Here is a 12552-nt window from a genome sequence, read left to right on the forward strand (position 1 = left end):
ATATAAAATTACATTTTATTAAATCAAATAAAATAACACCAATCTCTTAATAATAAATTCAAGAAACAGTAGAAATATTAAGCATTACATAAAACTAAATAGAATTAAAAAAAAAAAATTACTAGAAAAACTTACCTGATTGACAAGTTTCATCGAGCATTTCTTTAGGTAAAAAAATTATCAAATACCAAAATTGTTTATAACTGAAAAAATGAATAAAATACATCAGAAGATGTAGTATCTAAGACACATGTAAATAGCCTACAATTAGGAACTTAATCTGGCTAAATTTTCAAGTAAATTATTAATTCCAACAACCAGTTTGAATACTCTGAACAACATATTATGTATCAATTGGTATAAATGTCCAACAACTTTCTCAAAACCTTTCTAGTTATTACATAAAAATAGGTAATTATTTTTAAAAATAATAAACAAAGTGTTATTGGACTAAATTCAAATTGATGATTTAAATATTCCATTAGTTCAGCAATGTTTAGAAAACACATTTTTGGGTAGAGAGATGACCACTCCCACAAAGGATAGTAAAATGTTTTGTTAATATAAATGAAAAATAATAAAGGGCAAAACATACTCTAAATATAACAATTAAATGTTTTTAACAAATTAAAATCAGACTTACAAGACATCAATGATAACCTTCCATGTAGCTTAACAACAAATGATAAGAGATATGAACTAGCCTTTTTACACCGTTCATGAACGAGCCCTTTCAAACCAACGACCGTTTGTTGGTATTCCGATTGTTGGTATTACCGTTTGTTGGTATTACCGTTTGTTGGAAACTTACTTCCTTGTCTATTTTATAAATCCATTGACCCATTGTGGGCCATTAACATCCTACACAGGGTAAAGGGATTTTGATAAAAGGCATAACATACTCTAAATATAACTATGAAATGTTTTTCACTAGTTATATTCAACTTACAACAAAGCAGTGATAACCATCCATGAAGTTAACACCAAATGATAAAAGATATGTTGATCACGAACGAGCCGGTTGAAACCAACTACTGTTTGTGAAATAATTATTTCTGAAGAGTCAAAACCTCTGACCTAACTCCCTGTTGAAGACCTGAAATTCAGGTCGAAACGTCGGCACGAATAAATATATTTTTTTATTTTCTAACCGCACCCCGGGACATAGTGAAAACAGGAGGATGGAAACAAGTGAACAGAGGTGGATGGAGGTGGGAATCTGGAGAGAGGAAGACGCGAGACATCTGAAGGGGTTGTCAGCGGAGAGGCGACCGGACACTGCTGAATTATAACATGAACCAGTACAAATCGTAGGGAGAATGTCGAAGGAATACAAAGTGATTGTGGGGTGTGACCTGCTAGGGAAGGTGGGTTTCCATAGAACCGGACGTGGCTATGCCTAAGCCAATTGCGGCTTTTAATCATTTCATACATACAGTTACGGGGTTTTCGCCATTGGAGGTCCTATAAGGGCACGACAGCGGACAGAGAAGAAATACTCAATAACCACATTCTCTCGAAGAAAATTATGGGAGAAAGCAAAGTGAAGAATCGAAAAGGAAAAAACCAGGAGGGTAGCGCAGGAAAATTTAAAGGACACAGACTGGATGGGAGCGATCAAAATCGGGATGATCTTATATAGAAAGTTGAGATCCAACAGGAGTAAAAAGATGTTTTTTTTTTTTGTACTGTGGTATTGGTATAGGAAGTTGTTTATATTGTAAATAGTTTTTATATTTTTGATATGTTATTATATTGTACTGCATAAGTTTACGAGGATTGTTCGTAAACTGGCGGGGGGGGAGGGGGGATTACAGTCAGCTCTTATTTCGATGTCAGCTGACTGAGTAGATCAGCTGATCGAATGTATATAAAGACATGTACTGAAAACAATAAACCCACTTACACGAGGAGGCCCCTCACCTCCGGATTTAAAAATAGCACCATTCAGAATGGATATTTCATAAATAATAATAAATATTACAGGTAACCTTAATATACCAAAGATAGTAATAGGTAATACATAACACGATTTATTTCCTTTCTTTTCACAATAATGCACTCACTAATTCATTGTTTCTTTCTGTTTTAGAGGGATCGGAAAAAACAATAAGCCCAGTATTTTACAGCATTACAAGCGTGTCAGATCTTATTCTTTCTTATCTTTTTTTTTTAAGATTTTGCTTTTGCCGATACTTATTATATATATATATAATAAATGAAGGAAGGCATCGTCACCAAAGTTCTCCCTGAACCAAGTTCTTATTTGGTCAAGGGTCAATATGGCCATGAGTACAGAAGAAGCTCATCTCATCTTCGAGACCTAAAATAAAATTAGGAAATAATTTATAGACTATTATAAATAAGTATAGAAATAATTTATAAATAATACCTCGCTAAAATTGGGTGGGATGACTGTTTGTAGCAGGTCTTTCGATCGCGGTAATAATTACAAAATAAATAATTACAAAAAATACCAACAGATCTTAGGAGTAATTATATCTTTTATTTACCATTTTTGATTCCATTCTCAGGTGAACTTTTGCGCGCTAAACCGAGGCGCCAGAGTTGGCGGGAGAACTCTCATTGGCGGAGCTTTTTGATATTACTTCTTTTTGTGGCTGACAATTTTGGCTCCATTTTTACAATGGAGTTGATTTCACTTCTTTTTGTAGATTTTTTTTTCATTTAAAGAAGGATGAAACACATGGTTGATTCTGGATTTATTTATAAGATATATTTATACTCAACCTAATTTTTGTGCTTGCCTTCCCTCCCCTGCTATTTCTCTAACTGCCATTAGAGGTACACTGTTTATACTACCCCCTAACAGGTATTTTTCATTTTCTTTACTTCTTATTACTCTCCTTTATGTTATTGTCTGATTATTTTCTAATTAGTTTATGTTATGAGTTATCTTTATTATTTTTGTATTGCAAAATCCTGTTTTCTAAACTCTTATTCTCCTTTCTACCTTTTACCTGTCCCAGATTGTTCCTTTTACATTCCATTTTTATGTAATCTGTTGTAATAATTTACCTGTTACGCTTACCATACTGTTTCTTAACTGTTATTATGTCTCCTCATTTAATTAAATTAACAGATTTTTTAAATAATATATATTTTTATATATCTCTTCACTTTATTAGTTTAGTTAAAATATTTTTAAAAAAATATTTATCCTCTTTATTATTTTAATTAAATGTTTTAATTGTTTATACACCTCCTCCTTTGCAGTTTTATATCATATTTTTTATACCATTCTTTTACCCTTTCATTAACTCTACCTTTGTATGTTTTTATTTTAGCCCTGACGAAGGCCTGCAACTTAGGTCAGAATGTCGGCAGGTTACTATTTTTTCTTCCTTTTCGATTGCAGCCCTGACCATCTCCTTCAAACATTTTATGATATGTTTGTTTGGTACATTAATAGAAATCGAATGCCTGCATTTCCAAAGGTGTGAATAAATATCATTCTTATTTTTTGTGTTATTTCAATTTTTCATAATAAAATTTATGATTACTCATTACTATCATGGGTGTATATTATTGTAATTTTCGTTTTTGATATTTTTATGATTGATGAAGATCTGAATGGATTAAGGTGTTTTCTTATGAACATATAAATTTGAGAACATTTTAATGCTCATTTATTCCTGTTCCAGACTGAAAGCTCAATTTTAAACAAAGTGAAAAATATATATCAAGTAAAGATATTAGTAGTAAATAATTTTCACAATAATGTCTATTATAAGAAGAAAAACATAGTGTGGAACATATTTTATTAGTTATTGATTGGAGAAGTTTGTCAGGGGGTGCGGTCAGCAAAGAACAACATAAATAAACAAAACCATATTTATTTATTTTATGCCGACGTTTCGACCTGAGTCGGCATAAAATAAATAAATATGGTTTTGTTTATTTACGTTGTTCTTTGCTGACCGCACCCCCCAACAAACTTCTCCAATCATTAATCTACGGTCAACTATCTACACCTCTTTATTAGTTATTCTTCTTTCAGACTAGAAAATTTAGTTTTTATGTCTGAAAACTATCATTCTATAATGCTTTATAAAATTAAACAAGGTCCCTTGTAGGAAGAAGTGTTGAAAATTCTCTTTAAGATGAAAATCTCTATTTTACTACAATATCACATAACACCTTTATCCACTCAGGCCATCACTTACTTCTACAGTAGATAAAAAAAGTATTTGCACACCTTCTGTTTTTGATTGTATTAGAAAATACGGGTACATTTCAATTTTATTTAATGTACATTTTCAGAAATAAAAATAATATAAATAGAATAGCACAAAAATTTCTTTTAAAAAAGTTATATACAATTTCTATAATTTTAATAATTTGTTCCGAAAAGATAGAAAGTATTTTTACACTTGCATTCTATATGATAATGAGGATGATTGCATTTTTAAATATGACCTTTGAGCCGGTTTTGAGGCCTATGTCCTCATGTACTCCTGTAAATCCTCTCTGTACTATGAATGTTCCTTTAGCTTGACTAGTGATTTAGACTTGTCCACAAATAAAGGCTTCATACAAATGAGATACCACTTGGAGTTAGGGAACAAATAGAGGCGCCAGTGTGGAAAATGTTTACCAGTAAATCGGGAGGTAGTTGAATTTAGTGGTCTGGTATATTGTAAAGAAAAAAGAATCAACTGAAACCACTGAACATAAGGCCTGATTAGGTTGCCCACATGTCCTCACAATAAGGGAGAGATGAAGAATCTTTCAAGATGCTATATAAAAAACGCCTTCTGTTAGTGCACAAAATTTGGTGGTTGACATTGCGTCATATTCAAGAAAGTCTGTCGCTGCTCAGACTGCAAGTAACGTTCTCTACAATATGTGTATACGGTGAAGGCGATCTTTAGAAAAACCATTCATTAGTGAAATTTCCCAAAGAAAAATATTGGAGTCTTCAAAAGAACACAAGGCCCTAGACTTTTGGAAACAGAATATTTTTTTCTGATGAGAGTAAGTTTGGTCTTTTCAAGCCAGTATGTGTTTCCACAATATAGCAAAGAAAAAATGCAGCATTTTAAAAACAAAATATTTTAATCTGGATTATCTCTCTAGGAAGTCTGGTGAGTCAATTTTTTTATAATTTTTTGAGGTTTATTACTTCCATCATTTTCAATAAATTATTATTTATTTATTCATTAACATTGTACAACGTTTCGGGACACACCGTCCCATATTCATGTACTACAAAAACCTCATGATTTCACATGGGAAAATCATGTCCTCCATTTTTGCATCTTCACTTGAGCTATGCCACAGAGAAGTGAAGATGCAAAAATGGAGGACATGATTTTCCCATGTGAAATCATGAGGTTTTTGTAGTACATGAATATGGGACGGTGTGTCCCGAAACGTTGTACAATGTTAATGAATAAATAAATAATAATTTATTGAAAATGATGGAAGTAATAAACCTCAAAAAATTATAAAGAAATATTTTAAGTATGGTTAAGCATGGTGGAGGCAATATAATAGTTTGGGGCTGTATGGTATATAATGGGTATGATAATTTACATATGGTATTTGGTGGAAGTGTTAAGAGGCAACCTGGCTGCGATTGCTGCAAAGTTAGGGCTTTTTTTTAGAATAATAGGATAGTTTTTACTTTCAGCTGAACAATAATCCCAAGCATACTGTTCCCTATTGAAAATTTGTAGCATATTTTGGACAGAAAAATGCGTTAAACATCAATAAAAGGCAAATGGCACTTAAAGGGAGATAATTTTTGACATCTGGAATAATTCGTCAGTGGATCTCACACAAAATTGATTAAAAGACGTAAGAAAACCGTTATGTGCCAAAGGTATGTGGACAAAATATTAAATTAAATCTGTACCAACAACTCTCATCTAGAATCCATGCAGAGTCAGGGTGTATTACTTTGTAAGGTTATTAAATCAATGGTTTTGCAAGGAGGTGATTTGGTCAAAATCCAGATTTTTACCACTTATTGAGGCTGGGTGGACCCCGAATCTGCTCTGACTAACTGGTACAATGAAAAAAAAAATAATGATCTACCACAGCCGGATTCAAACCCAGTCCTTGGATTTAGCAGCAAAGTGCCTTACCATTGAGCTACCCACTCCCATATTAAAATAATAAATTAAATAAAAATAAGTTTATAAGAATAGCTAGTGTGCAAATACTTTTTTTGCAGTACATATTAATCAAATGAATACATAAATATGTTTTGCTATTATATTTTTCAAATTTTTATCTGTTATATTTTAAATTAAAAAACTTAAAATGAACTCATACTTTCTAATACAACCAAAAAAAGGTAGGTGTACTCCTTCTAACTTGTATAATTTTTTTAAATCTCTTATTCTGCTTTAAGATGAAAAATTAACTTTGAACTTTGATCCTTTCCGTTCTAGTCATTGAACAAGGTGAATTATTATAGTTATAAATTTAAGTTTTATTACATATTTAAAAAAATGTAAAAATGTTGACTTACCCAACAATACTAAAACATACAACAAAATAATATTAAAAATGAAATAATGTTAGAAATGAAACTAATTGATTTTATGCTATGATGTCACAGTATCCCCTAAACATTCCAGCAGGAAAAAAACATATGAATTCAGAAGTGTTGTTTTCAATTTTCAGTGTTAAGCCTGGATAAGAGATTTAAAAAATACTTCTATACTGTTTCATTTAGTTGCTAATATTTTATATGTTTCCTCTAAGTACATCAGCTCAAAATTATTTTCTTTAATTAAAAAACTTATTTATTTTTTTAAAAAAATGATTGAAAAATTGTTAAATTATATCGAAATATTTGTTTGTCTTCACCTACTATAGATGGCGGTATTACTGGAGTAAACTATAGCTAATGGTTGAGATAGGAATAAATGAGTTGGTATTATGGATTATTTAACTAAATAGTAATTAGATTCTCATATAATGTATTTTTATTAATTGTGTGAGAATGGTTAACCATAGTAAAAATGCAAATTCTTTTGATCCTGTACTCTCAACATATTTTATTACCTCCCTAACTTTTGAGTGTTTCCTCTAAAATAAACTGTTTTAGTGAATGTGAAAAATCATTTATAAGGTGTATTAGGTGAAATATTAGTAAGTCGAATTATTTGTTAATAATATGAAAATTTTAGGTTGTATCCTTGATAATGGCTAAAGGGCTGAAATGTCGGAGAGTTAATAAAATATGATGAGAATATCTGAATAATATATGAGGGATTTAAAAAAATTACATTTTTTTTATAAATATTGATTATTAGTTTCTTAACATTATTATTTATAATCTCAAAGTCGGGAAGATAAACTATTTGATAAAACACCAGCTAATTTTGAGATTAATAAGTTACCTTTTTTGGCTCTTTCTCTTAAAACATGATTAAGCATCCATTTATAATAACAATTTAAGCATCTCAAAAAAAATATTGTATTCCAGTATTGGACTCGACTTGGTTAAAGTAAAATAAATAAATTTGACTGTAAAGCTTTTGTTAAAAGAATGACGATCATTATAACTGTAGTTGCATGAAGTTATCAATCCTTGAGGACTATTGAGACTGGTTGAAGATGGAGAGGGGGGGGGGATTGAAGGAGTGGTGGTTGCTTGCTTGGTTCTCCTGAGTGTCTGTTTTCTTCTTCTTCAGGTTTGTCAAGACTCTCTTCTCTGCTCTGTCATCTTCTAGGTATTAAAGCAGTGCTTGGATTCAATACATTCTCTGTCAGCCACTGAGGTATTTATATTTTAAATTAAATTAAAAAAGAAAAAAAAATTTTAATATTTATTAGCAGTGAAAATAAACACTGCTCATAATGTCTTTAGATTTTCAATATAGGTTTAGTTAAATGATTTAATAAATAATTTGATCACTTTAGAATCATCAGATGTATTTAATGTATATTATCGTTGATTAATCACTATTTTTAATGATAATCAATGATGATTATTATGGTATAATTATTTAATGCAGGCAATTCAAAACATCAAAAAAAAAAAGGTTTATTTTAATTTATTTGAAATATAAAAAAAATATATTAAAATTAATATTTAACCCATTACAAATTTCACTCTTATGTACATTTTTTCCCTAAATATGATTTAAAATTAGGTTTAGCCAATAAATATTCTAGCAATTTCGTTGTTTATAATATGATTAATTTGTTCAATTATTTTATTTGAGCAAATTCAGTACTTGGAGACAGATAAAAAAACTATTTTTCTATTTTACTAACTTACAAATGTGCTTCTCACCTCTGATTTTTATTTTTTAAGATTATTTAAAAAAAAAAAGAAGCAATTTATTAGAATTTAATCGCTTTGATATCATATGTTTTAAAATATTTAATTGTCAATGTTGATTAGTTAATTAACAAAGATTATTTAAGTTCTATTATTTATGGCAGGAAATTAAAAAAAAAAAATGTCAATATTATAATAAATAACTTCAATTTTTTTATTTTTTTTATTTCTATATAAATTTATAAGTTATGGTTTAACTCTTAATTTCTTAGAAATATAAAAAAATAATATTAAAATTTACATTTAATTGTATTACAAAGTTCACTCCTACGTACATTCCAAAAATTTCAAATTAGGTTTAGGAAATTAATATAAGTTCAATACCAAGAGAAACAAAAAAAACAACAATTATTTTCCTGTTTTTTATTTTATTAACTTACAAATATGTTAATCACTCATTGATTTTTATTTTTTCAGGTTCTTATTTAATTATTATTAAACAAAAAGATATGATTATTAATGTAATTAGTTAATTATCAAAAAATTAAGTTCAATTATTTACCTGCCTACTTCAAAACATAAAAAAAAAAAAATTATATAAACTTAAAGGTTTTCGATTATTTTTATATATTTTTCACTTATGGTTTTTTCTTAATTTCTTAGAAGTACAAAAAAAAGAACCTTAAAATTAATATTTAATTGTATTACAAATTTCACTCCTATGTACATGTACATTGATTTCAAATTAGGTTAAGCAAATTAATATTTTTGAACTTCGTTCATAATAAATTAGTTCAATTATTTATTTTGGCAAGTTTAATACTTGGAAACACACACAAAAAAAAACTATTTTCTTATATCTTTCTTATTTTCATAGCTTACAAATGTGTTTCTCACCGTTGAATTAATTTTTTAAGATTATTATTTAATTATTAATAAAAAAATATTAGAATTTAATCACCTCCGGACTCAAATAGTTGCTGAACGGATAGCTCATATGTAAAATTAAATATAACAGGTAACCTTTAAATACCAAAGGTAGTAAAAGGTAAGACACAACACGAATTACTTTTTCTTTCTACACAGTAATGCACTACTAACTCACATTTTATTTCTGTCTTAGAGGGTTCGGAAAAAAAAAAAAAAAAAAAATTAGAATTTAATCACTTTAAAATCAGGTATTTTAAACTATATGATTAATAATATTGATTAATTAATTAATTAACAAAGATTATTGAATTTCAATCATTTAATTCACTTTAAAAAAATAAAGAAAACGTTTACATTATATCAACTTCTAGGTTTTCTTATTATTTATGTTTATATTTTACATTTATGGTTTAACTCTTAATTTATCAGAAATATAAAAAAGTGTTTTAATTGATATTTTATATATACTTATACCTACACATTGCTGCTCTAAAGGTAGAACTTTTTTTTTAATGTTTGTACGTTAATCGTTGTCAAGTCATACGTTTGGTAAAGAGCATATCTAAAGGTGCATCTACTTGTTTGCCAAACCATGGCAAATTCGCGCATGTGCAATCCTGTGGAAGAGTTTTTTTTTGGATTAGTTGGTAAAAGTTGGCATTAATTCGTGTAGAGCAGTTAAGTGTCGGTTTTTAGACACAAATCAAAGAGCGCTTGTGTTACATCTACGCGTTTATGTTCAGTTTGCATTGTTTTACAATTAACAACAGATTAATATTTGTACTCTCCGGGTTTAAATTAATTATAGATTTTCCTCAACCTTTGGATTCAATAATTAACTCTTGTTTAAGATTGTATATTTTAAAATTCTATCGATTCCGTGTAAATACTTTTTTTGAATCTTGTCAATTAACTTTAACGGTTCATTTTATAAGTACATCATTTATCATGCTATGTTTGGGTAATTAAATTACAAATATTTAATAAAAATTGAAGAACGGCAGTTGAATTTATAGGTTATGGAGTACTATTTATATGAATTTTTGTTATCTTCTAGGTATTAAGCAGTGTTTGGATTCAATTCATAGTCTGTTAGCCACTGAGGTATTTATATTAAATTTATAAAAAAAAAAAAATTGTAATATTTATTAGCAGTGAAAATAAACACTGTTCATATTGTATTTAGATTTTCAATATAGGTTTAGTTAAATGATTTAATAAATAATTTGATCACTTAAGAATCGTCAGATGTATTCAATGTATATTATCGTTGATTAATCAGATTTTTTAATGATGATCAATGATGATTATTATGGTAAAATTATTTAATACAGGCAATTCAAAACATCAAAAAAAGAAGAAATTTTTTTTTTAATGATATTGACTTTTTATTTTTCACTTATGGTTTATTTTAATTTTTTTGAAACATAAAAAAAAATTAACATTTAATCGCATTTCAAATTTCACTCTTATGTACATTTTCCCCTTAATATTATTTAAAATTAGGTTTAGCCAATTTTTAGTACTTTCGTTCATAATTAATATGATTGATTAATATGATCTGATTTAAGTTTCCTAGTTACTTTTTATTGAAAATATAATGTAACTGCCGACAAAAGTCTAAAGAACAAAACAAACGTGTGGATAGCAATGTTTTTTGCGTTCATTGTTTACCAAGCATTTGTTCAGATCTTACAATTTGCAACAAGTGATAAAAGTGTATACCCAGCATAATATTTGTTCGTACTTTATGCACTGCCGTACCGTTCATCCGATTTTAATGGAGCTTTTTGCTAAATGTTCAGGATTTCCCCGAGAAGGTTATAACCTTAGGCTGTTCCGATTTTGTTGGTAAAAAATAAAGTTTATTTATTTATTATACAAAAATTATGCATTTTTGGGGAGTAGCTAGAAAAGAATACATTTTTTTATGCTAATCGATTTGTCTCTTTCTGAAGAATAAGAAAAAATATTATCGATTCTATTAAATTATTTTGTATTGACTAAAAATTAAAAAACAGAATGAGGATATTAGTAAAGTAGGTCAACAAAAACTTGTTGGGGGGAAAAGCAAATGATAGTCTTTTTTTAGCGTCGTCTGAAACCATCATATGAAATGAAATGAAAATAGCCTTTTATTTATGCAATTAAATTAAATCATTAAAAAATATAATATAAACATTTAAAGAAGATAGAGAGAAAAAAAATAAAGAAATTTAAATATAATAGTTGACAAAACATTAAATTCTATCAATTTTCTCTTCTTCCTCCCTCTCTCCTCTTCTGTAACCTTCCCTGCATAGGTCTTCCCTTTGGACAGTAATAGTCAGCACTTCCCGGGGTGACCAGCCCTATTGGGAGGCGAGTTCTTTCCATTTCTCCTTCCAGACATCCCTGCCCCTAGCAGCTCTACACCAGAGGGGTCCGGCCATCCTCTTGAACATATCGCTCCATCTTTTCTTTTGACATCCTCTTCTTCTTTGAAGGTCGTGAGTTCATTCTGTGGCAATTTTTGACCATCTGTCATCTTCGCTTCGACTGCCCTGCCCATTTCCATTTACTCAATCTTGTCATCTTCAGTGTGTCAGTGAGTCCTGTTTTGTTCTGGATCCAAGCATTTTTTGTTTGATCTCTTTTCCTCACATTCACAATGCTTCTTCCAATATTATTTTGCCACAACTGTAATTTCCTCTCCTGAGCTCTAGTCAGTGACCATCCTTGGCATCCATAAGTGACCACTGGGCTAATGCAACTATCGAAGACCTGCCTTTTAAGGTCAATACTTGTTTTTCCCTTCATTATATGTCTAAGGGACCAAAACTTTTTCCAACCGAGTGCCAATCTCCTCTGAACCTCTTTTGCTCCTCTATCCGTGAATGATATTAATTGACCCAGGTAAATATAATCTTCGAAACCATCATATACCATTATTGAAAGAAATTAAAAATTAGAAATTTTTCTTCTTGATTTAGTTGTAGGATTTATTTTTTAATCGCGTGACCATTGTTCATAATCCCTATCTTTATTTTGCTCCTTTTTAAAATAAAAATCAAATAAAGCGAGTGTAATAATCGGGAAGATACCGTTCGTTGCTTCCTTTGTTTAGCAAGCATTTGTATGAGTTTTGGGTTTGCGATAAGTGGCAAACACGTAGAACTAGCATTAAATTAGTGTCCATAAACCGCTCTTTTCATTATTAGAATTTTTATCGAAGTTTGGCTCAATTTGAAGCTGTGGAAGAAAATATGCTATTGCTTGAAAATACTTAAATAATTATAGTTCCGCGTCTGCCAGGGCCTTTTCTTTACTTCTGTTTTCCCCTTTCTTGCCCTTCTGTTTTCCCCTTTCTTTACTTC

At 29.3% G+C, this 12552-nt stretch overlaps 2 protein-coding genes across 3 annotated transcripts in view; one reads left to right on the top strand and one right to left on the bottom strand.

The window, feature by feature from the left end:
* LOC106692661 (zinc finger protein 431) overlaps nt 1-160 on the bottom strand; it is a 30446-nt gene extending 30286 nt beyond the window's left edge. Inside the window, exon 1 of the mRNA XM_067047290.1 lies at nt 136-160. Coding sequence (XP_066903391.1) covers nt 136-160 — 25 coding nt within the window. The remainder of the gene's footprint in view (nt 1-135) is intronic.
* A 7513-nt stretch (nt 161-7673) lies between these two features.
* Nucleotides 7674-12552, top strand: part of Esp (Epidermal stripes and patches) — a 158328-nt gene continuing 153449 nt past the window's right edge. For both annotated transcript variants that reach the window (XM_067047271.1, XM_067047274.1), the window contains exon 1: nt 7674-7760. The gene's annotated coding sequence lies outside the window, so the exon portion shown is untranslated. The remainder of the gene's footprint in view (nt 7761-12552) is intronic.

This window comes from Halyomorpha halys, unplaced genomic scaffold (genome assembly GCF_000696795.3).
Source record: "Halyomorpha halys isolate HHAL.00 unplaced genomic scaffold, Hhal_1.1 Scaffold65.1, whole genome shotgun sequence".
In the NCBI taxonomy this organism is placed as follows: domain Eukaryota; kingdom Metazoa; phylum Arthropoda; class Insecta; order Hemiptera; family Pentatomidae; genus Halyomorpha; species Halyomorpha halys.